The sequence below is a fragment of the Scatophagus argus genome, chromosome 19 (genome assembly GCF_020382885.2).
Source record: "Scatophagus argus isolate fScaArg1 chromosome 19, fScaArg1.pri, whole genome shotgun sequence".
In the NCBI taxonomy this organism is placed as follows: Eukaryota; Metazoa; Chordata; class Actinopteri; family Scatophagidae; genus Scatophagus; species Scatophagus argus.
The window spans coordinates 20,061,811-20,088,154 of record NC_058511.1 but is presented as its reverse complement, the minus strand read 5'-3'; the positions used below and the strand labels follow the sequence as shown (position 1 = coordinate 20,088,154).

At 39.9% G+C, this 26,344-nt stretch overlaps 2 protein-coding genes across 4 annotated transcripts; one reads left to right on the top strand and one right to left on the bottom strand.

The window, feature by feature from the left end:
• The first annotated feature begins 3,554 nt into the window (after positions 1-3,554).
• rad51 (RAD51 recombinase) lies at positions 3,555-13,826 on the top strand. Its single transcript, XM_046373144.1, has 10 exons — positions 3,555-3,709; positions 4,392-4,478; positions 6,948-7,085; positions 7,408-7,525; positions 8,451-8,542; positions 9,395-9,489; positions 9,892-10,005; positions 11,897-12,026; positions 12,719-12,840; positions 13,060-13,826. The coding sequence occupies exons 2-10, from the start codon at positions 4,395-4,397 to the stop codon at positions 13,181-13,183; spliced, it is 1,017 nt and encodes a 338-aa protein (XP_046229100.1). The 5' UTR covers positions 3,555-3,709; positions 4,392-4,394; the 3' UTR covers positions 13,184-13,826.
• A 129-nt stretch (positions 13,827-13,955) lies between these two features.
• On the bottom strand, positions 13,956-25,392 carry rmdn3 (regulator of microtubule dynamics 3). 3 transcript variants are annotated; one of them, XM_046373143.1, is made up of 14 exons: positions 25,225-25,391; positions 25,030-25,121; positions 24,770-24,882; positions 23,474-23,663; positions 22,451-22,594; positions 20,184-20,526; positions 19,420-19,522; positions 19,198-19,258; positions 19,025-19,100; positions 18,840-18,917; positions 18,631-18,729; positions 16,533-16,586; positions 15,860-15,937; positions 13,956-15,658 (listed from the first exon to the last, which is right to left on the bottom strand). In XM_046373143.1, the coding sequence occupies exons 2-14, from the start codon at positions 25,092-25,094 to the stop codon at positions 15,599-15,601; spliced, it is 1,464 nt and encodes a 487-aa protein (XP_046229099.1). In that variant the 5' UTR covers positions 25,095-25,121; positions 25,225-25,391; the 3' UTR covers positions 13,956-15,598. The 3 variants fall into 3 exon arrangements, with proteins under 3 accessions (XP_046229099.1, XP_046229098.1, XP_046229096.1); XM_046373142.1 differs by having other exon boundaries at positions 24,770-25,121; XM_046373140.1 differs by having other exon boundaries at positions 24,770-25,392.
• Between the last annotated feature and the right edge of the window lie 952 nt (positions 25,393-26,344).

The window sequence follows — 26,344 nt, the reverse complement described above, 5'->3', positions numbered from 1 at the left end:
GGTGTGTTAGCTTGGGACGCACTGTGAAATAGCATGAAAGCTCCATGCTTACTATGTTTTCTCAGGTGAGAGCACTTGGGAACGTTGCATTTAAATAAGATGTATTTGTTAAGTTTTTATTTGCAGTCTGCTGTACTGAATCAACCAGATGGCAATGCATAGTAAATATTATAAGCCAAAGGGCAGAATAGAAATATTTATTCTTTTTAAAATTATTTTAGACTACCTCGATGCATTGGTATCCCACATTGTCCCACACAACCGTAGTCTTTGTCCCATATCTGGTGAATCTGGGATCTGGTCACCCTACTTGTAGAGTACAAATCAGAATTGATCAAATCAGCAAGGGCTGTGAGTGGGATGGGTGCAGTATGCCATTCCAACCACTGTGAGGCGCTGTTCCCAGCTGAACAGTATACACCTGAGTAATGTAAGAGAAACTGGGACACTGTCCAAGTCATCTTGAGCACTCTCAGAACTTCCACACTGTATTACATGTAATAGAGGAGACTCTTTTTATTAAATCTAAGTCAAATCATAAGCTAAAGGTAAAATGTATATAATTTGTGAACCAGTGGTGGAATGTAAGTAAGCACATTTTGTTAAGAACTGACTGAAGTTTACTTAGACTATGTCTACTAGACTAATAGTATTTCTATTATTTTTTATTAATTGACACCTATAGTTACTACTGAAAAGCAAACTTTTGTAAAACACATGATCAGCTTCTGAAATAAGATTTTTATAGATTATAACAATGAATGTTAAATGATAAAAATGTATATAAAAGGTAGTTAAACCTCGCTTCACCTGCAACAGAAAAATCCTTTAAACTAATATATTGAATTTGTTTGCATGTTAGTGCTTCAGTAATAACAACAGAACGTCAACAAAGACTATTTTCTGCATTAAGAACGTTAAACCATACTTTGAAGGATGAAGATGATATGGATTTTTGTTATTATCACCAAATTTCTGACTTCCTGCCAAAAAAGGTCAGTCATTTCCTAATGACTGATCATTAGCTATCAGTTTTCAATTCAGTTTATTTATATAGCGCCAATTCACAACAAAAATTATCTCATGACACTTTCCAATTAGAGCAGGTCTAGACCAAACTCTTTAATTAAATTGTAATACAGAGAGCCCAACATTCCCCCTTGAGCAAGCACTTGGTGACAGCAAATGTATCAGCAAATATTACAAGAAGAAACAGTGCATTTGTTGGGGATGTTTTTCTTTAGCTTTATTGGCTATGTGTGTTCACAAATATAATAAATATAATGTTTTTTAATTGTTCTCATTGTTGCATATTATTCCAAAAAGTAGATGCAGATAAATATGGAAAAAATATACAGTGTATAAACATACCCATGGACACATATACATATACACACTAGCACATAAACACACACACTGATCAGCCCCAACATTAACACACACACCGCATACTTAAACACTGTTTTGGCAGCACAAGATGGTCTTATGTTAGGCAGTGGCTGATCGATGTACACCAATGAAAAAACTACTAATAAAGTCTTTATACAGTATATATATATAAGTCGCAGGTAGTCCAGGAAGAGTCATATATTTGTGGTCACTGAGACACAAACTCATTAATCCAGTACCTCTGTAATGGTAAATCTTTAGATTTCCAGTTAGAATGTATTTTTATCACTGCAGTGCGAGTCATTAAAATAAAGTATCTCTTGCAGTGGTTCACATAAACACAACTCATGTCATATCAGTATTTGTAGTTCGACACCATTTGAGATCCTCCAATCATCCATCCATCCATCCATTTTCTATACCGCTCATCCGTCAGGGTCGCGGGGGAGCTGGAGCCTATCCCAGCTGACTACGGGCGAGAGGCGGGGTTCACCCTGGACTGGTCGCCAGTCAATCACAGGGTCATCCTCCAATCAGTGAAACTAAAAAAAATAAACAAATAAATAAACTGCATCATCATCATCACTAGGGAATTCCAAACCATATGTAGGAGAGCAACGTTTGTCATATTACATCTCTGACACTCTGACTCTGAAATGTTGCTGTCAATGTCATTTAATCTGTGGAGTTTGTAATATGTTCTGTGGAGTACAGTGAACTGAATCTTGCCACTCCAACAGATGATGCCATGTCCTCCTTATACCATCAGCACAGCCTGAATCCGTTTCCCATTTTCTCTTTGTGGATGATTTATGATAGGTAATTTACCATATATAGAAGACATTAAGTCTTCTAGTTGTTCTACATGAACTGTTATATATGTACATTTCAAAGAGTTGCTTTTGGGATATTTGGGGAAAGTACTTTACATTTTCCTTAAACCAACTAATTTGTAGGAATTTTTCAGTTAGTTGTCTGCTGCAGGTTGATTAATGTATAAAACAACCCCCAACCACTTTTGTGATCAAATGCACAAGTTGTTGTAATATATGTACTGTAATATGAGATAGTATTACGCTGTACTGCGCTTGACAAACTATACTGAAGAAGTACTTTCAGTTTGCCAAGGAAAGTCTGATATTTTATTTGGCTCCATAAATGTAAAGACAAGTTTGTGACCACACAGCCAGGACAATGAAATTATGTACGGTACTACAAGTTTCATTCATTTGGTACCTTACCATGTACCGCTCCTTTGGTGGTGCCACCTCTAGTTCTGACCAAACATCCCAGAGGTTTGGTGATAAAGAAGACCAGGATTACTGGAGGAGCAAGTCAAAGTGTTGTCTCTAAAAAACTCATTTTGTGAGTTTTTTCTGTCATTCCATCTGTTTTATAGTTAAAATAATAATGTTTAAACAGCTACAGGTAAGAACATTTGACGGTTTGTGATTCATGGCATCATTCAGTTCTGCTCTGACATTTATCCTTCTGTCATAGGATCCTTCTGATATTGCCGCTTAAGTATCAAGCCAGGTATGCTTTGTCAAACCATAGCTTCTCACCTGACATCCAGCAACAATCAATTGCTTTTACAAGCTCTATGACACTTTTCAAAATCTGTAAACAGTTATTCTAAAAGAAAAATGTACCATTGCTTGTTATCCGACAAACACTTCCTCACATCAGGTATCCCTAAAATTCATATACACTTCATCCATGAATGAGTGAAGTATACATAGTCTTTGGAACATACAATTAAAATCACCTACAGGGATGTTTCAGTTAGCAGTATTTGGCATTTGTAAGTGGAAACTGTCATTTAAGCAAAGCCTAAACATAGTTCTCTCAACATTAAATTAAATTAAATTAATTAAATTAAATTACAGTTTTTGTGGGACTTCAGCAATTTGAAGACACAAAGATGAAAAAGACCATACAACTAGCCTGCTAGTCAGAACAAATAAGAAATAATAAATGAAACAACCAAATAATAAATACCTCCTACACTGTCTCATATTGCCAATATTTCAAATTGTGTTAGTACAGTAAGATTAAGACTTCCTGTAAGAACTTTTCTGAGCTTTTACTTTGAAGGATAGCTCGGTTAAGTTTCTGTATTGATTCTAGCTTTATTTAAGAGATCGCTCATGTGACCAATCAGATAACTTGTGAACTGCGGCGTAATGACGTACGACGTGTTTGCGTTTTATTAGGACGTTGTGCGCGGGAGCTTTGGTTATCAAACAGTGGAGTTAGAGGGAGCTAAAACCTGCAACTGTATCAGAATATTTGTACAGCATAATATTAGAATATATAGGTAAGACATAAATATTAACTTATACTTGTTACTCAGCTGTCTTCGATCTTACGACATTGTCAGTCGTCTTAACTAACGTTAGCCCTATGGCTGAAATGAAACGATCTAATGTAAAGACTGCGCCAATGCTAATAAGCTAACAGGTTAAGTAGCTAAATGTGTTCAAATGTTAGTGAGACTTACAATTAAATATGATAATGCTTCAGAACAGGTTATATCGGCTGTGACACTAACTGTTGGGCTTCTGTTGTTGTGTTACACTGAGCACGTATGTTCTCTAAAATGTTCAAATGTTTTAGTTAATCTACTTGTGTGTCAATAAGAGTTACAGCAAAGTGTGAATTCAAGCTGTGTGACGTTTACCTTATAAAACGTTACTTTGATGTTTCTAATTTAGCCGTAATTAATTGGTGGTATTGTCATACAGTAACGTTACTTAAATCACACGAATAAAAGCGGTAAAGCAAACACCAAAACGTCCACCCCGGATTACGTCAGGTAAACAGTGTATTTATAGAAAAACACGTATTTAAATCTAAGGCCAGGGAAGCAAAGTAAAAAGAAATCCAAGACATTTATTGACTTGATCTGACCCGGCTCTTACAGCAGTCAACGCAGTGCTATAATGACCTGTGATGGAGCTCACTGTCTTCCTCTCTGTTGATCATGCTTTCACACTCAGACCATGGCTATGGGGACTGAGGCCAGGGTGCAGGCAGAGGTGGAGGAGGAGGAAAACTTTGGGCCACAGCCTCTGTGCAGACTGGAGGTATGTATCCTGAGTTTCTAATAGCAGGTTCTAAAAAGTTTTCATGTCAAGGACCCCAAAACTGACGCAAATTAGACCACAGATCTCTGATTGATAAGATTTTGTCCCATAAGACTATGAGCATCTGATAAGACCTTTGCTTTCAAATGAAAATAGTCTGACATTTTGTCATTTTCTTACTTCTAGGTTGAATTATGGGAAAAATAAATTATTCCCCCTTTTTTGGGGACCCCACAGACCCAACTTAAAAAACTGCAGCCTTTTTAGAAGCACTGAATTTTACTGTGTTTATTTTGCGTGTTCTGTCTGAGGGCTTTGTTTAGGGGGAGTTGCTTCTTTAGGAGATGGGTTGGAACAGAGCAATAATGGAAGATAACATTATATAAATGTGCTTGTAATATTGCATGTGAGGCTTATGTCTAAAGAAATGCCTGAGCCACTTTCATCATGTAAATCCAACTAGGCTGGACCAGGAAACAAAAATGTGGCTAAAGTCTGAATTCAAAAGGTGTCAGGTTAATGGGAGGACAGCTGCACAAGAGTAAATACATGTAGATATGCATCTTGTTCTACTTTCTGAGATCAATGTAACTTTTTTCATAATGTCATTTTCCATTCACAAAGAAAATAGAGGTCCTTCGACGACACAAAGCTCGCGATTTGTAGTACATATAAGGCCAAAGTAAACCCACTTTGAAGATGCTAGTGAAAGTTCAGAGCCAGCCAAAGACCAGTAGCCTCTCCTATCTTTCCTTGGTATGAGCAGTGAAAATAACAAAGCAATTGCAAGGAAAATTATGGAATTCTTGTCCCTGGATGATCAGTGGTTGTCCATCGTTGAAGACAGAATTACCTCTGGCCAAAGAACACAATACCAAGTGGCTGTTACTTTCAGACGATGTGTTACTGGAGTTGTTTAGTCTCTTGTCTGCTGAAGGATCACTGATGTGGAGGCAACTGCAAGGAAGATTGTCAGACATTTTAAACACTCATATCTCACCTACTCACAACTTCACGACATTCAGACGCGGTTGAGTCAGCCCAGTAAAAAACATAAAAAATAGGCAAGTTATATAGCCTGCTGGAACTATTATCATTATTATTATTATTGTTGTTGCAATATTTCTATTATCACTACCGCTAATAACACAATTGTTGCCAGTAATAATCATCACTATCATTGTAGCATACCCTCCGAAAGATGGTAAGAGACTCGACTGATGGTTTTAAGGTTTATTGCCAATCTATAAACCAGCTCTATGAATCAACGTGAGAACTGACAAACAAACAAAAAACAAAACAATCACATCTGGACAAAACAAGAAACAGCAAATACAAAACAAAAGAAATGGGTTTGCTATAATCATCATTTTAAACCTCTTTGTTTATGCAAAGAATCGCGACTTCTCAGCCTCAGTTAAAGACCAAGTGAAACAGGCACTTTTGACTATGCTGGAGGGGGGAGACCAGACATGCCCCTGATGAACGTGTTGCAAAAGTATCCACAGCACCTTTTCCTGTCACAGAAGCCTCTGCAGCCAACAAAAAAAACCCCACATAGTCTACTAGTTTCAGTACATGCTGACCAGCCCTTCATCTACACAGGTACAGATGTACCTTTCTGAGCTGCCCAGCAGCAGAAGTGAAAACGCATTGACCTACTGGAGGATCAACAAACTTGCCGGGGCCTACCTCTCTGCCCCATGTACAGGTGTTGATAGCAAGCGTTTGTTTAGCTTTGCTGGGCCTGTGGTAGATGAGAGGAGAAACCCACCCTCAGGTGATAAGGCAGAGATGCTTCTCTTTGTGGAAAAAAAACTCGCCATTAATGCTCAAGCAATAGCATTTTGGTCATCCATGTGTTGGCAGCAAAGAAAAAGGCGTCTTGTTATATTCTGTTTTGAAGAGTATAGTTTTATTTGGAGATTTGTAACATATGGACTTTTTTATTTTCAGACAAGTTAAAAGAAGAGAAAAAGATCAATGAACTGTTATCTGGTGCCATAAATGATTAAATAACTGACTTTTATTTTGTTTTAATGTTTATTTTTTTATTTTGTGTGGTAAAATAAAATATGTCAGATAAAGTTGGGTGTACGGTTGGGTGTATTTGGGTGTATTTTTTCCAGTTGCCGAGCACTTTGCAAGTTTTACACGGTGCAAAGTTTAATAATTTCTTCTTTCTATGAAAGTAAAATGTTGCATTGGAAAAAAGTTTATTTTTGTTGTTATATGCTGTCAAAAATAGTTCTTATAAATTAAATAAAATTAAATAGGAATCAGCCAAGAAAATTGCAATCGGTGCACCTCCAATTCCAGCTCATTGTTGCCCCGCAGCCATGACTCAACTGCAAAGCCACTACTTTAACAGATAGATGAAGCCAGAAATATTCTAGGCTCTTTTGCAATTCTCTCTTTCCCACTAAATGTATGCTCAACTGTGTGTTGTTCCAATGTGTCCACATGCAGCAATGTGGGATCAGTGCCAGTGACATCAAGAAGCTGGAAGACGCGGGTTTCCACACCATTGAGGCAGTGGCCTACGCACCCAAGAAGGAGCTGCTCAACATCAAGGGCATCAGCGAGGCCAAAGCCGACAAAGTTCTAGTAAGAAACTGAGCACTTGTTATTGAGTGACTCACGGGTTCTTGCTGGACTGTGATGTGCTGTCTAACCTTGTTGTCAGAATGGACAAGATGATATATATATATATATATATGTTTTATTGATAATGTTGCTATTTCAGGCACGCTTTTTTGTTTTTTGTATTATGCGGTTCCTGTAATCAGTGAAAAGCTCATATACAGTTGTCATTTCTTCAAAGCCATCCAGGAAAATAATTTTCTAAATAAATCTGACAAACAGGACAGACAGTTGCAAAATCATGTCTTTCTGTTTATTTTCTTTCAATTTCCCCTTCCCTTTTCAGACTGAAGCTGCCAAACTTGTGCCCATGGGTTTCACCACAGCTACTGAGTTCCACCAGAGGAGAGCAGAGATCATCCAGATCTCTACAGGCTCCAAGGAGCTCGACAAACTCCTGCAGGGTTCGTACTCGAGCACCTTTTTTTTTTTTTTTTTTTTTTTTAAGAAGAAGAATCAGCTTTATTGGCAGTATATATATTTTTACATACACACACTGAATTCGTCTTCTGCATTTGACCCATCCTTAGTTGAACACACACATGCAACACCCGGCAAATTACATGCAGTGAAACACACACAGGAGCAGTGGGCAGCATCAAGCGCCCGGGGAGCATATTGGGGGTTTAGTGCCTTGCTCAAGGGCACATCAGCCAGCTAATGGAGGGGGGAGCATTTGTCACATTAATCACTCCACCACACTCAAATTTTTCCTGCCCGTCCGGTGGGGGAATCGAACCGGTGACCCTCTGATCACAAGCTGCTTCTCCAACCTCTAGGCCACGGCTTTTACATTTTACATTTAAATATTAAATGTAATTCAAATAGTAGACATTCAAGACATTCAAGTGTGTGTGTGTTCGGACATGTGTACATATATCCACGCACACACACACACACACATACATATCACCCATATGCACTACCTACACTTAAAATGAATGGGAATTCTGATGTTTTCGCAACAACACCTCATTTGGTCTGAAGTAGGCCTTAGGGTGTATATCTATATCTACATCTATAGATAGATGGATATATATATACATAGATCTCCGATCAGACTTTCAACCTGCGCAGGTATTAACATTAACATACCAACACATTTGTAATATGTTCAGCAATTTTGTATCAGCACCGTGTGCAGGTTCATATTAAATAAACGAATGAGATTTCATGATGTGCGCAGAGCACTTTTTGTTCATGGTATCAGAAAAAGTGCTGGAAATTGGGTTTTTTTTACAGTAGTACTGCACTGAAGTTTAAAATTCTTGTGTCGTGACAAGGAGGGATACCAATCGTGTTTCGCTTGACTTGTCATTTCCGCTGCAGGTGGGATTGAGACAGGTTCCATCACAGAGATGTTTGGAGAATTTCGAACTGGGAAGACCCAGCTGTGCCACACACTTGCTGTCACTTGTCAGGTAGAGTCCAGAGTGACTGGTGATTATGATGTTTATTGCATGTATGTTTCTCTCTCTCTCTCTTTCATCCTCTCTGTCCTGTCTACCTCTTCTCCCCCCCCTTCACCCAGCCAACTATCAGCAGGATGGTTCTCCCTTGCGAGCCGGGTCCTGCTCAAGGTTTCTTCCTGTTAAAAGGGAGTTTTTCCTTGCCACTGTCTGCTTGCTCGGGGGTTCAGTCTCTGGGTCTCTGTAAAGCATCTAGAGACAATTTTGATTGTATAAGGTGCTATATAAATAAATTGAAATTGTGAGAGAGCATTTATTCTGCCAAGACAACCTCAGTGGCATTGGGATAAGTTGTGTGTTGTAATGTGAACCATTGGGCTTTGTTCATTATTTTGACTTGATAAAATGCATTTTGTATCAGTCTTAACCATTGACTGTATACAAAGATGGACCCCACGAGAGCTCCACAAAAGTGAAGTCAAAACATCATGATTGCCCCCCTGGTGGCTGGCTGAATCCTTATAACATTCATTTGACCTTCCATTCAATTAAACTAAATTCTGATTCTGATACTGATGTGTTTTTCTTTCTCTGGCATGTATCCTGTTATAATCTGAAACTTTTTAACGAAGCTCTTGCTCTCCATCTCTATGAACCATAAGCATCAGTGCTCTGGTTACGTTTGTCAACAGTAAAACATATAGACGAAGACCTCGGATTGACTTTCGGGACACACGCATCAGAAAAAAAAAAAGAAATATCAGAACCAAATCTGGGATGTTTTGGCTTTACTGTTGTCCAGTGAGAGGGAAGCAAGTGGAGACACATTGTTGATCTTGATATGTGTGTCCTCTGTGTCCACAGCTGCCCATTGATCAGGGGGGTGGGGAAGGTAAAGCCATGTACATTGACACAGAGGGAACCTTCAGACCAGAGAGACTGCTTGCTGTCGCTGACAGGTGAGTCAGCACAATTCCTCTGCAACTTTGACAGGTTTTTTTTTTGTTGTTGTTGTTGTTGTTTTTTTTCAGCCATTAGCAGCGCAACAGTTCTTTGAGCCTAATATTGTTGCCCATCATGTTGGGAGGAAAGAGCTGCAATTATATGAATATATAAAAAAAAAGAAAGTTAAAAAGTTTAGAAAGTTAAAGTGTATTGAAATTTGGGACAGTTTTCCTTTTTGCATCATTACTGGTCATTTAGAAGTGCACCTCATTTAAATCAATTCAATTCAGTTTATTTATATAGCGCCAATTCACAACAAAAGTTATCTCATGGCACTTTCCAGTTAGAGCAGGTCTAGACCAAACTCTTTAATTAAAAGTGGGTAATTCATTCATGTGAGCTCTCTCTGTTACTAGGTATGGACTGGTAGGCAGTGATGTTCTGGACAATGTGGCCTATGCCCGGGCCTTCAACACAGACCATCAGACCCAGCTGCTATACCAAGCCTCTGCCATGATGGCTGAGTCCAGGTCAGTCAGCACAAATAGTCTGTGCTTAAAAGTAGTGTGTGTGTGTCAGCTTGTGTATTTGTGTGATAGATAAATAGATATGTCTGTGTGTGTACATATACTGTATATCTTATATAATATGTATTTAGAGTAATAATAAAGTCAAAAACAAATACAGTTAATGTTGAGAATATGATTGTGGTTCTGCCAGGTTGGAATACAAGAAAACATTATACACAGTTCATTTTCACCATCAGGGGGCGAATTGGTGGATTCTCATTTGAAGTAGTTGGTCAGGTGGCAGAGATGTGCTGGAAACAAATCCGTATTACTGTAAAAGACAAGCTCTCAGCACTGTCCTGCCTTGTGGTGTAAGTTATTTGGACCAGGTCTCTCTACCACATGCTAATCATGATATCCAAATAACTGGCTACTTTACATTGCCCCCCTCTCCGCAGTGCTGTTTAAAAGCTTGTGACCTCTTTAGAATTTTCTAGATTTCTGCATAAAAATGACTCAAAACATCAGCAGATTATCACAGTCCTGAAAGTAGACAAACAGAAACCAATCAAACAAATGAGACAGACATATTTTACTTGTGCCTTTATTTTTTCAAGAAAATCATTTTTTGCCAAATTCTACAGAATTTGAAAAACATTTCAGCATTTTTCAGTAAGGTTTACACCACATCCTGACTTTTTTTTTGGTATGGGGTTTGTAATAAACAGAGTTGTTGTTGTTGTTGTTGTTGTTGTTCTATCTGACAGTTTTGATTAGTCATTTCTTAAAACATTAGAACTGATCCACAAAGCACTCAGTCACACATGGCCATGACCATCCGCTCCACCAGCGCTTCACCAGATCCTTTGGGACTACCCATGTATAGAAAGGCTTGTTTTAGCCAGAGCTTTGTTCCTACTGCCATACAAGCTCTAAATTTAATAATAATCCAGGCTGTACTGTGCAGAACATCAGTCCATGTTTAGTGTGTTTGTGTGAGTCTTTAAATGTCCCTGAAAATCTTGTTTTTTTGTTATATATATATATATACATACATATATATATATATATATATATATATATATATATATATATATAATTCTCATTCATCGCATCCTTTCTGAAGTTTCGTCTATTAAAAATACCTGTGTCTAATTTTGTTACATATGAATTTAGTTACAGCATCCTGCTGCCACTATACTTTTCCGTATATTTAGGGCTGTAATCTCCCAGTCGACTGGTCGATTTATTGGTCGCTACGTTCTGGCTTGACCAAAATTCTGATTGGTCGATTTTTTTGCCGTGTTGATTTAATCAGGAGGAAAGTACCAAGTGCTCGTTTTCAGAGCACCCGGGTTTCACAGGTAACAGTCTGTCTTCAGAACACCCCCCTTGTTTTCACTATTTTGGATTAGTCCAACCCATTAGAAACGGATAGATTGAAGAACGTAGTAGATGTCGTAGGTCCGATGGTTTGAAGAATATTTATTTAATTTTGAGTGTTTCATTTACAGTCAGTCCTCCTCTCCCATGTCAATGACATTGGCAGTGTGGCAGCATTTTATAAAAATAAATAACGGGGAGAAAAGTCAAATGTAAAGTTTGCAAGCAACAGCTCGACTACAAACATAACATATCACCCAAAAACGGTAAGCTAACTTGTCTGCGTTAGTTTTGAGTATATGAACATATCAGAATTGGCATATTTCAGTGTTTCAGTCTAATAATCGTTTCAGTCGACCAAGAATTACTTTGGTTGATTACAGCCCTGTGTATATTCCTGTATCAGCATCCTGATCTTGCCCATTGAAGCAGTAACTGACATTTCAGTGTGAATTACACAGAATAATTGTCCAGGCCTTAATGTGTATCCTTGCAGCTAACACACTCACATTCTCTCCCTGTGTGTCAGGTATGCTCTGCTGATAGTGGACAGTGCCACAGCTCTGTACAGAACAGATTACTCAGGCAGAGGTGAGCTGTCAGCCAGACAGGGACACCTGGGACGCTTTCTCCGCATGCTGCTCAGGCTGGCAGATGAGGTAGGCAGCTGGACTGGGTGCAGGTGCACTCTTAGAGGACAGTCTGAGACACCCTGATTGATATCATCAGTGATATCATGTGCTCTCACTGTAATAAGATGGAACAAAAACTCACCCCCCATACTTTATATGAATGTGTTTGATGAATTATGCATACTAATGTCAGATGCCTCAATTATGTACTCCGGCTTCCTCCCACAATAGCAAAAACATGCACATTAGGTTAATTGGCTACTCTACATTGCCCCTAGGTGTGAGTGTGTGGTTGTCTGTCTTTGTGTGTTGGCCTGGCGACCAGTCCAGGGTGAACCCCGCCTCTCGCCCGTAGTCAGCTGGGATAGGCTCCAGCTCCCCCGCGACCCTGACGGATAAGCGGTATAGAAAATGGATGGATGGATGGATGGATGGATGCATCAACATATATGATCAATAATATATATTTTTTCACAACATCCATGACTAAAGTGCACATGAAACACTGATGCTCCTTTACAATAATTTACTTTGATTGTATCAGCTGGGTAAACCATAGTGAGATGAGTGATCATGGAACAGCGGTATTAGAATGTACCAGAGGCCATCACTGGCGGTCTGCTCCATGTGCATGGCTTAATCTGCCCTGTCCAGATATTTGATGCATGGTAACCTGGCAAGTCCTGTCTCTAACGTGATTATTTTGTCTGTCACAACAGTTTGGTGTCGCTGTGGTGATAACCAACCAGGTGGTAGCACAGGTAGATGGGGCTGCTATGTTTTCTGCAGATCCCAAGAAACCAATCGGGGGCAACATTCTGGCCCACGCCTCCACCACACGGTGAGTGAAGCAGTGTGTGCTTTTCTTCTACCTTAGAGCTCGGCAGCTGGGGATAAGGAAAGGGGCACCACGGTTTCATCACTCTCCCTCCCTCCTCCTGTTACCTCTATTTAAACTGTTAATGTATTGTATTGGTGTGCCAGTTTGGATGATGCTTGTATATTATCTCATTGTTTCTTGACAATGACAAAGTAAATATAACCGGCCTTGTGTTTCCAGTCTGTACCTGAGGAAAGGCAGAGGAGAGACGAGGATCTGTAAAATCTACGACTCGCCCTGTCTGCCAGAGGCTGAAGCCATGTTTGCCATTAATGCTGATGGAGTGGGCGATGCCAAGGACTGAGCTGGCAGAGGGGCAGGAAGTGGTGGTGTGATGGGGATACGTTACTGTCAAACCTGCGGACTCATTCTTGGATTGAAGTGTTGCGTGTGCCATCTTGACCCATACTACTACCTTCATGCAAAGCCTTAGACTGCTGGCTGATGAAGAGAGAGAAGGTCAGGGGTTGTTTGATTTGGTTTGATGCCTGGGACAGAGTGGATAGGATGCTCTAGGCTGCAGGTCTGTCCTGTTGGAGCCCAGTGGTGCGACTGCAAACAAACCTAGAAAAACCGAAGATCTCGTCATAAAAAGGTCCAACTTTTTGAATTTGTTGAAGGCAATGTACTTCTGCAGTTTCATTCAAGGAGTGGACAAAAAATGTATTTAAAGACATGTAATCATAACTATTTTAAATAATTTTTTTTTCTCTGAACTTTGTTTTTCCAGAGTTTCTCTTGAGTGGTGTCTTTGTTTGGATGACTGACAGTAAAATCTTTTGTAAGAATCCTCAATACGAAGTGTACTTACAAAGCCGTTTTTTTCAGATTTCTAGAAAACTTTGTTTTTTGTCTCTTGCCAGCTACTCCACAACTGGTATGTTCCTTTTCTTTGTCTTTACCAGAACCTTCTGTGTATAAGCTTCATAAATTTGCTTTGCTATTAATTTGCCTTTTCTTTGTATTTGTTAGCATCTTCATCACGGAACGATTTTATACTGTGTCAGCTGTGACCGTATTGCTGCTGTTCTTATGGGTGATACACACACATCATTCAGGAAGGACAGTACAAGTCATAAATAGAAAAAAAGGAATTTTATTAAATGTTACCCCTGTGTCAGAAAGCAACAGCAGTGACCTTGAGATTAACCTAAACAGGAGTCATTAATAGAAAACAAAGGCTCATTAAAATCAGATCATTGAGTACAACCCTGATTCCAAAAAAAAAATAGAAGTTGGGTCACTGGGTTGAGCATAAATAATAAAAAATGTGATCATTTGATAATCCTTTTTGACATATACTCAATTGAAAACATCTTAGGAAATTATTCTGAATTTAATGCCAGCAAAATATTTCAAATCAGTTGGGACAGGAGCAACAGGAGACTGGGAAAGCTGCTGAGTGCGAGCTAGCAGGTGATAGCATCACAGCTGGGTATGAAAGGGGCATCCTTAAAGGGCCAGTCAGGCTCATTCACATGATTCTATAAAGGGTATTACTTATGGGCTCAGGAACACTTTTTAAGTTCATTTGAAAATTACTGCACTTTGTTTTTCAGTTTCACACAGCATCCTAATTTTCTTTTTTTTTTCTTTTTGGAATCAGGGCTGTTATAACCTGCAAGCATGCTGCATTTTTACTTTCACTTAAAAAAAAAACAAACAAAAAAACAACAGGAATGTCAATGATCAAAGTTCCAAGGCAGCAAATACTCAAAGGAAAATACAAAAATATTAAAATACTTCAATTGCAACCAAACAAGTCTCCGTGCACTTTACTCATTTTACTGAGACTGCTGCAAAAACTCAAAGTGCTGTTGCTTTACACCATTTTTTTTTTTGGGAGGAGGGGGGGGATCAAGTAAGTGAAAGATGGAAAAAAAAGTCAAGACTGATACTCTCATCAAAATACATCAGCATTATCACTACGTCTATACGAATCAATTGTCAGTTATCTCCACATGACAAACGCATGTCAAAGAGCAGGTGAGAGCACAGAAGGAGAAGAAAGGGTGTGCAATATAAATACAAACAATAGCATGAAAAATTCTGAAGATTTGTTCTCTTGATTCCCAAAGTCCCTCTTTCTCCTAAAGCTCTTATACCATCCCTGATCAAATCCAGTTGCTAGCTTTTTTTTTTTTTTATACCATGATGATAAATTAACCAGTGTCAGAAAATTTGCAATGGGGAAGCAGGTTATGGTCCTGTCCTCAGTCTCACTGGTCATTGGTCACATCTCACAAACACCCCAAAATAAATAAACAACAACAACAATAATAACCTCTAGTGTAAATCTCACTCTGCTATTAGTCACTTGACAAATCAAACCAAAATCATCTGATACTGCCAGACTGTTGAAAGAGCTGCTGTGTAAGTGTTTTTCTTGTTTGTTTTGGTTAAATTAAGATTATGGTGCTGAAAAACAAAACCTACGTATTCAGTTAAAAAGCAAACATAATTGAACAATATTATAAAGTACTGTATATCACTGAATGATCCTGGCTCAATCAAGCTGTATTAAAGTCAGCCAAAAAAGAAATAGACATCAATAAACTCCATATACTCTAACAGCGACAGTATGACAAAGATGTCCACAAACGAAGAGAAAGAAGATGGGTGTGCCATTAGTCGAACGCCTGTGACCGGATGACCACCGATTGGCTGTAAGGCTAGCCAATCGTCACCATCGGCTGAATATCAGTAGAAAACAAACTGTTCAGACTTTCCTGACAGTTAAGACTTGAAGCTGAGCCTCCAGTTTAGATGTTTCCTCATCCTTAAGAAAAACAAAAAGGCAACAAAGAAGAATGAAAATAATTGTGTTACATGCGCTTATTCACGGGGATGCGTCTGAAAAATTCATCGTTTGTCACCGAGATTCACAGAACTGTTGTCAAAGCTAGCAACAGAAATACTGGCATACATCTTTGGTGAGTATCATGTAGCTGAAAGGAGGGTGACTTAAACATGCTCTTACATCATTATCTGGGCGCATCTTCAGAGCCAGCTCAGTCCAGTTTGTGGCCTCTGAGATGTTCCCCAGCTCCTTGTGGCACTGCAAGTCATACAACATAAACAAATTTGATTGCCTTTTTTGATTGGACAGTAGCCAGTTGTAAACATTGTAAACAGAGTAAACATTGTTCTGCAGTTTCTGTAATGTTAACCTCACAGAAAGGCTGTAAATGTATATTTACAGTTCAGCTGCTGTGTTCGGAGCCTATGTACCTCAGTTCATAGGCTTTCGGTTTGTTTGTCGTGTGTGTGTGTTTTGTGTGCACGTTAGAGGTAGCTTTTTGTTGATGTTAAATCTGATGAAGAGGCAAGAACTGATTTTTAATTTTTGTGATTTTTTTTAAGTAGACTTATTAAATTACCCTCGGTGGACACTGTAGCTGAAAGACAAATTCCCGTTTGTGTGTTCAGAACTCTTAGAAAAAGGGGTTCAAGGTTTTGACCCAAATTGAGTCAGTTGTGTTCTGTGTCTCATGGTCAATACTACATTGTATTTATTGATCACAGTGAACAGTTTTAAATCACTGAACATTCAGCATGGCTCTGTGTAGCTGCAGTCCTATGAGCCATATTGCCTGCATGTATGTCAAGTCTTGTGTTAAATGACTGTGGGACAAGTGGATCTGATCATTTACCTTTGCGATGTATAGCCTCAATGTCTTGGAGAAACCTGGACTGAGCTCCTCTGCCTACAAGTTCAAACAACACACATTTAATACACAAAGCATTCCGCTTTACAGTCACATGCCCATCTGGAAAATGGAAATTGAATACAAAATTAAAAGCCTGTTAAAGATGAAGACCTCCTTGTCTCTCTCTCTCTCTGTCTCTCTCTCTCTCCCCAACCGGTCAAGGCAGATGGCCGCCCATCTTGAGCTGGGTTCTGCTCCGAGGTTTCTGCCTTCTAAAAGGCCGTTTTTCCTCGCCACTGTCACCAAGTGCTTGCTCAAGGGGGAATGTTGGGCTCTCTCTATTTACAATTTAATTAAAGAGTTTGGTCTAGACCTGCTCTAACTGGAAAGTGTCATGAGATAACTTTTGTTGTGAATTGGCGCTATATTAATAAACTGAATTGAATTAAATATCACTTAATGGTGTTTACAAACAGCAACTGATAATTGCTGCATATTATACATATTAGATAGAATAGGTTGTTTTTTTTAATCCCACAAAAAAATAAGCACTGGGGGCATTATGTGCAGTTTTAACTTGAAACAATTAAATAAATGGCAAAGACCAAAAATGAGTAAATAAAAAATGCAAGAAAGGGCAACATTTGCCCGAAACCTTCAGGAAAGAAAGAAAAAAAATGACAAAGAAAAGTGATGCAGTGGTTGGACAAGCTGTGGATGAACATTATTATTGTAATTTATGGATTTCTCTTTCTACATCCCCCACCTCTGAGATTACAGTCACATAAATTCCTTATTATTTAGAGATGATTTGTTTGCTTTCCACCTTTCCTCCAAACCAGGTATACACTACTCACAAAAAGTTAGGGATATTCAACAGCACTATAACCTTTAGAGGTGAACTTAATTTGACCTTCTCTAAACTTCTGAATGCACACAGGTGATTAACCGCAAAAATCAACAAGTGTCTGACCCATAAATCGACCACTAAATGTTCTGGTTCAATGACAGTTTGTATTTAAACAGTCCTCTTCATCATGCTGTTTAACATTTTGACATTATGAGACCAAGACGACACCCAACAACAGGTACTGATCAACAGTACCTGGCCATTGCGAGGCCTCAAACGGGATGTTCCCAGAGCGAAGTCGCCACTGAGCTTAGAGTGTCACTGAGTGTCATCAGCAGGTTGCAACAGAGACACAGATAGACTGGAAGAGTCTCAGAAAGCTATAGAAGTGGACGTCCTTTGGCCACATCCCATGCTGGTGACATTCATTGTGAACAGTTCCCTGCGGGACTTGATGACAAGTGTCACGCAACTCCAGGCACGTTTAAGGGAGGTAAGAGGTACCCGAATGTTACATCAGGCCATTTGAAACCACTTACATCAGCATGGTCTGCGTGCTAGACCTCCTGCAAGGGCACCTGACCACACCACCAGGCACAGGAGTAATCGTCCTGCATGGGCCAGGGAGCATTTGCGCTGGACGAGGAACCAGTGGGCCTCAGTGCTGTTCTCTGATGAAAACTGATTCACACTTAACAGAAATGATGGCTGCCAACACTGTCTGCGACACAGGCCTGATTTCATCCTCATGGATGACAATGGCCCAGCTCATCCAGGTCGCATCATCAGGGAACGACTGCTGGAGGCTGGGGCGCCTCAAATGGAGTGGCCTGCACTTTCTCCAGACCTGAATCCCATAGAAAACCCAGGGGATCAGCTGAATCGTCATGTAGAGGGTCGTAACCATGCACCCCGGAACCTCAATGAGCTGAGCGCAGCTCGTCAAGAAGAGTGGAATGCCAGCCTCAGCAGACAATAAGTCAACTTGTGAACAGCAGGAGATGTTGTTGTCAAGCTGTAATTGATGCTCAAGGACACATGACATTGAGTGGTTTACCTACCACTGTAGTTAGCTTTTGTTTCAACAAACTGTTTGCACTGCATGCTTCTACTTAAATACTTTCATGATATAATATCACTGTAGCACGAACTTTTTACACTTTCCAGAAATTTTACCCAAAAGTAGAATATCCCTAACTTTTTGTGAGTAATGCTGTAATGTTACAGAGTATATAAGGAATAGTCTGGTACCTTGAGGAAGTTCTCGAGGGCATCATGCAGCGTGGAGGTGGGAGGGCTCTGGTAGAGGGCAGCAGCTGCCTTCTTCTCCAACCAGTCCAGAGTGGCTACCTGCAGGCAGACACACACACACACATTTTTCACTGAAGTGGCCATTCACAGTGCTGGTATTCATTTGGAATTGCATGTGATCAGAGCAGAGTCGACACCCCTTGTCTCACCTCGTAGCACCATCTGCCTAGCAGGTAGAAACACATGGGATCGTCATCTCTGAGGGCCATGGCACGGTCCAGATGCTCCTGAGTGCACAAAAGAAAACAGTCACAGGCTGTACATACTCCTAAAGATGAAAATAAACCCAAACTGAACTTGGAACTAAGTATTAGATGTTGTGCTCCTGTGTTACCTTTAATATGTGGCTACTCTTCAGTTTGCTGTGCATGCTGTCATGTTGGGAGGTAAGACCCGTCAGGACAGCAAACCTGAAGCCAAAAACAACAGAATTTTGACTTTAAAGTCATACTGATGAACAGCAGTGGGAGCAATATATCTACAAAGAGCTGTTCACAATCTTCTCACCATTTGTGACACTCAGCATTTAGGCCATTCTTCTTTAAGGCCAATTCTGCCTCCTCTCGACCTGCGACACAAGCTCACAGTTCACTAACTAAAATCACAATAGTCTTGAAGGTGGAAACAGTCGTGACTTGCAGTTGCTTCTCACTCTACCTTTGTTTTACTTAAAGTCTCGGTTTGACTATGAGTAATGCAATCATAATTAAATTGGGGGGTGGTCCGTACCTTGTTGTGCATAGGTCTTCTTCTGTTGCCTGTCTTCAGTGGACTCATACATGTCACTATAAGCTCGAGCCAGTCGCCAAAGAAACTCCCTGTTGTCTCCGTTCTGCAGGTACAGTATTAGAACTCAGTCTTCAGGCTAATGCATTACTTAAGTACATCTTACTGTGATCAGATTACTTTTTCCCACTCATTTTTGGTGATCACAAAACGCAATTCATGAAATTCACTGGACCTCAGGACAGCCTGGTTTTGGACTACCGACAGTGATGTGACAGTGACTGACAGTGATGGAAGTATATGTTTCTGTTTCAGTTGATGACTGAGTTTCAACCTACATGTGAAATTGATGATCATTAGCATCTGTTTGGTATAACTGGTTGATCACACACCTGACTATAATCCTCCGAAATCGATGACTTTGTGCAAGTGTACCTATAAGAATTGATGCTGGTTTGAAGGCAAAGGGTAGTAGCACCAAATATTGATTTGATTGAGATTTTTCTTTTGTTTCCTCACTTTGCATTTGGTAAATTGATAAACAATTATCATTTATATTTTTGACAGCATTCCTAGTTTACAGCATTTTTTTCACACCCGCCTAAAACCTTTACACAGTACTATATATAGGGAATAGTTACGTTCATACATGTGTCTCCTTGGCTGTTGCTGTTTTTTGTTTTTACAATTAAATCTAAATTGTGATATAAATAATTTATATTCCATCATTAGTTTAAGCAGTAGCAAATTGCTGCTCTGTGCCTCACCTCTGCTCTGTTGTCCAGCAGCAGGCGAAAGCCTTCTGCCTTTAAACTGGCGTCTCCTGTGTGGAGGATGTCACTCTGAGCCAGGAGGAGAGCCAACTCTCCGCTGGGGACATCAGTCAACAGCTGCAGCCTCCCCTCATCTTCCTCCTTTTCATCCTCCTCCTCCTCCTCCAGCCCCCTCTCCTCCATCTCTTCTTCCTGGGAGTCTTCCTGGCGTAGGGTGAGGACAGTGGCACAGCTCCTGTCCTCCTCTTCCTCTGACTCCTGTTCAGGCTCCCGTTCACCCTCTTCTCTGTCTGTGTCACGATCTGTGTAGTCGGATTCAGCATAGGCCGTTGAGTACCTGGGACACAAACGTAGGTCAACAGAATTATCACAGCACTCAAAATTTACATTTGCAAAAATTCAGCAGCAACATAACTTTCCAGAACCAGTGTCACTATTACAGTAGATGATGCGCGGGACTTTATTCTTTGAATTCAATTCAGTTTATTTATATAGCACCTTATACAATCAAAATTGTCTCTAGACGCTTTACAGAGACCCAGAGCCTGAACCCCCGAGCAAGCAGACAGTGGCAAGGAAAAACTCCCTTTTAACAGGAAGAAACCTTGAGCAGGACCCGGTTCACAAGGTAGAACTATCCTGCTGATAGTCGGCTGGGTGAAGGGGGGGGGGTGGACAGGACAGAGAGGATGAAAGAAAGAAAGAGAGAGAGAGAGAGAGAGAGAAACATACATGCAATAAACATCATTTATTACAAAGGACAAACATGACAGGTTGTTATAATTGGAATTCTGAAGACTATGTATTGTATGTATTTGTTTTTTTAGCTGATATGGTAGAAACTAGTCTCATTCTATATTCAGAACTCAAGGTGATTTTGTGTCTCTGCATGAGAATCAAAACCTAAACATAGTAGTATGGTTAAAATGTCTAGATCAAAAAAAGCTAAGAATAATCTTTTGTAATTTGGGGAAATACTCCCTTTAATTTCTTTATAAATATGTCATTCGTTGTTGTATCAGAAAACAGTTACAGTAGCTTGTCAGTTTCCATGAGCAATTCATACACCGATCAGCCACAACATTAAAACCACTGACAGGTGAAGTGAATAACATTAATCATCTACTCAATTCAATTCAGTTTATTTATATAGCGCCAATTCACAACAAAAGTTATCTCATGACACTTTCCAATTAGAGCAGGTCCAGACCAAACTCTTTAATTAAACTGTAATACAGAGAGCCCAACATTCCCCCTTGAGCAAGCACTTGGCGACAGTGGTGAGGAAAAACTGCCTTTTAGAAGGCAGAAACCTCGGAGCAGAACCCGGCTCAAGATGGGCGGCCATCTGCCTTGACCATCTGTTTACAATGCAATGTTCTGTGGGGAATCCTCGGGTTCTGGCAATCATGTGGATGTTCTTTGACACACACACCACCAACCTAAACATTGCAGACCACAAAATGGTGTCGGTGACCCTGTCCTGTGTCCCTTCCCCTGACAGATCAGAGTTGTTTTGCAGCTGTCACTTGCATTTTTTTCAGCACAGTGCGAATTTTGTTGTAAACACCCAGTAGGAATGAATGTAAGTCAGGCAGTCAGTCGCTTAGTATTAGCCACACATGGCACTAGTTAACTGTTGCTAATTGTCTTAAAGATTAACTGGAATTAGCTGATGAAGCTCATTACAAAGCTTATTAGAAACGTCCAAGTTTCTATCAAACATGGATCTCAGCCTGACTTAGTTGTGCACAATGTTAAATCACCACTGGGCTCAAAAGCCTTTACTTGAGGCCTCTTTATGGGTATCAAGGAAGCAAATGATTTTTGCCCTCAAATCTTCAGACAATTTTAAGTCATTAGCAACAACAAAAACAATTCATCCCAAAGGTGTTGGATGGGGTTGAGGTCAGGGTTCTGTGTGGACCAGTCAAGTTCTTCCACAGCAAACTCATCCAGCCATGTCTTTATGGACTTTGCTTTGTGCAAAGCAAAGAAAAGGGCCTTCCCCAAACTGTTGCCATAAAGTTGGAAGCATAGCATTGTCCAATTGTCCATTGTTTTGGTATGCTGAAGCATTAAAATTTTCCTTCACAGGTAGTAACATGCCTAAGCCAACCACTGAAAAACAGCCCCCATAAAGAGGTGTGTCTGGATATTTTCGTTGATGTAGTGTATACGAGGTGATGCCACCAGGAACAATATAAATAATACACCAAAAACCAATTGAGTGAGTGTAACAACATCGATTAAAGACATACCCTCCTTCACTGGTCTCTTCATAAGTGCTGGCCATGCCCTGGCTGGCAGTGAAGTAGATGGAGCTGGAGCTGGTGGAGTCGGTGCGCTCCCTGTGGACAACATGGCGTCGCCGACGTACCCGCTGACTGTCCTCTACTCCCTTTCTGTATGTGGTGGAGGAGGAATGCATATTCAGAACAGCCAAACAACACCATTTTTCATCATTACTGTGTGTTTTTCATTTGCTGCAGACTTTCATTTTCACTATTATCTTTTAATATTGGGACATGTGTTTATTCTATGAGGTATCTGTTTAACCATCAGAACCACTAAATACGTTAAACAGCAAACCAAATTTGGTTTGTTACCCTCATGGTTTTCCAATTTCATACAAAGAAGTTTTCAAATAAAAAAAAAATCTACACAGTCTGACCAAGTCACACTGCATGTATCGACGTCAGACCTGCACAGGCCTCTTACCGGTTTTACAATCCTGGCTTCTCTTCCGGCATCCCGTTCACTTTAGAATTGATTTTTAAGATTTCACTGATCACTTTTGAGGTTTGTCTGGGTCCAGCCCCAAGCCACATAACAGAAATTCTGACCTCACATGAGCCAGTTTCCAGCCTGAGATCACCAGATCCTCCTTCTGACCATTCTGAACTTGAGGCTTAAATGTAAAGGTGACCGTGGTTTGGAACGACCTGCCTGAGGAAACTCACTTTGTTGAAATGCCACCTTTTTTTAATTGTTCTTTTTATCTGTATGTATTTCCTCTTATGTGATGTAGTCTTTTTATTGCTCTTATTCTTTAATTTGTATTTAGTTGCTTTTATGAGATGTTGTTGTATGCTTTCTTTTTTATATTAACTGTATTATTATTAAGGATATATCATGCCTATACTGATCGAGACACTCTACTATAAAACAGCAGTGAAGTATTTAGAATCACAGCAGTGTTGGGATTACTTTTCTGAAAAATTCAGCTGTTGGCTGACCATATGATTCAGTATCATGTTCTGAGAAGGCTCAGGGTCACTCACTTGACATCCTGGATAATCTGCAGGGCAATGTCCTGCAGGCCACCCCTCAGCTCTGCCACCTCAGAGCGCAGCGAGGCCACGCAGTTCAGCACCTGATCCAGCTGGTTCCTGAGCTCCATCTGCTGCTCGGGGGACAGGCCCTGCACCACTGCCTCCACTGCTGCCAGAGCCTGCTGCTGGGCCTCCAGCTCTGGAGGAAGGAACAGGGAGACAACATGTTAGACATATGGCTTTGGACTTGATCCTGAGCCCTTGTCCCACTCTCCAAAAATGAACATCAGTCCATCTGTTTATTTGTTTCCCTCTGGTTCCAGTGGCAGCAGGCTATGAAAGGAAGCCCAGATGTCCTTATCCCTACCAATGTCCTCCAGCTCCTCCAACTTGCAAGGCTTGGATGGTGTAAGGCCAGTGCATTGCTACAGTCCTTGCAGCCAAAAACAGGGGCTATGTAATGCTAACACCATGCTGATTTCTTGATTGATCTTGAAATTACTTTTCAGGCAAATTGTAATATTTAATGTATATATATATATTGCTCATATTTCTGACTCCAAACTTCACCTAACCTTAACGACAAGCAGATCTGTGCTACTTCAAAAAAGCAATATAGTGATGTGGGCAACTAGATCGCTATGCTAACCTGACAATTTCCTGCACACTGCTCTTCCATGCATGGCACACTTTAAATAATTCATTATTAGCTATAACTAGCAGATGAAACTTGTGCCAGAAAAGAAACATCTTTATTGCAATATTGTGTTTTATTCAGATTTTATACAGATCATTCCAAGTCTGGCTATAGTCTAAAATGCATTTTAGAATAAAAAAGATCACAATTTAGATAGTGGATTGTGACTGCAATTGAATAGACTGTGATATTATTTTTTTTTAATCGGGGAAGAGACAGGTCTTTTTAACTACCAATGAAATGATAACTAACCACTGACTCAAACTGATTACTATCAGCTGTTGTTGGTTCTAACTGCAATGCGTTTAGGTAAAAACTCACTCATATTTAATACATTTTTGCCATGTGGTACACATGATTCATCATAACTGACAGGAGACATTTCATTAAATGTGCAAAAGTACAATTGATAGTTTAACAGAAGCCTTTACGTAGCCATTACGTAGTTAAAGGGCGGCCACATGAAGAAGGTTCTGTGTTCGAACCTGTCGGGCCTTTCTGTGGGGATGGATGGATGGATGGACATCACACGGTTGGAACCAAGCATCTCTGTCAAACACAACATCTCTTTAACTAGCTAGTGTTCGTAACAGGCACAATCAACCCACCCTGAGCATCCAGAGTCTCCCGCAGCAGCCCAGCTCCATCCGCATCGTCGAACAGGCGGGGAGTTGGCCGGGCCTCCAGCACCATTCTCCTGGAATTTCTCCTGCTGATCTCTCTGTAAATTATGAAGGCAATCAAGCCCAAGCCAGCTGTAGCTCCGACAGCAAGCCCGATTAACCCGTTCCTTCCGAGCGGCGTGTTCATTTTTCCACACTTCGCAGACGCAGGACGTTTTTAACTATGGTCACCTTCGGTTACTTACAAAAGCCACATTACCATGCCATTAACCACGACAGCCTGTAATGAATCTCGGGATGCCAAGGACATAACTTGAGTTTCTTCACGTAAATCATCCTAGGTCAGAAAACAACACGAGTTACGCTTACTGCTAGCATGTTAGCCTAATATCAGGACAGTGACGACTTTTAATAATCTCGTTAAAAATGTAACACCTCACCCATATATTCCGACGACAGGTTTTTAAAGTTAAAGAAGCTTGTTTATGTTATATGAAAAAAATGCAATAATTAATCAGCTAGTCGCAATGATGCTATAAAAATATAGAACGTAAATGCATCACATCAGCACCTCCTAACTCAACGGGACTAGCAAATAGACAGATAGCTTCCGGTGCCATTTTACAAAATAAAACTTTGAGGCGCCATTTCCGCCAAAATGTATTAACAAACGTTAGGCATCAAAAAGAATTTAAAATAGTTATGAATGTTACAATTAGGAGATACAAATATTAAATAGTGTGTCAAAATGATCAAACTAATTCAAAACCTAATTTTCTCAGTCTGTTTAATATTCATATATGCTATGCTATGCGATACTAAATCAAAGTGAAGCGTTACTGAGTTAAAAAAAAATGTGAAATTTATTTTATTTTGAAATCTGAAATCACAACCTGTAGAAAAACAAAACAAAAACAAAAACTGTAGATCATGCAAAAAAGGTTCCCAAAATGCATCGGAGTGGCTTAGCACCTCTGTGAACCTGACCCAGATGTGTGTGATAGAGACAGTGGATGAAACTCATTCTTTCTACTGCAACTGAAGCTTGCAAAGAATGTGTCAAAAAAAACAAAAAAACAATGTAATTCATGAAGAAGTCAAGTCAGCATGGCAGACGCTGAAAAAATAGAGAAGGCTCAAAAAGTCAAGAATCGCTACCAGACTGATTGTTGGCTCCGAAGACTCAAAATGAGAGTTTATCAGTTAATCATTAAAAATGACCTATGAACCATATACAAATGTATGTAAATCTTCACGATCACTCACCAGGGCACTCAGCAGAAAAACTGTTGTAAACTTAGTAGATGTTCCGATCAATGAATGGTACTTTTCTATTTTACAAATAACACAGCTACTGCAGTGTTAAATCTGCTGTAATGATACATGAAGACAGAAGGCAGAGATATTTGAAGTGACCATGTATGAACAAACCAGAGTTACCTGATTTGGAAAGCAATAGGTAGATAAGGGAATCTTTCTTGTCCCTGTAACCTACAAAAATAAAATTCTAGCAAATCTCTGTCATTACTAATAAATCATTTGCGCTGTTGTATATACATA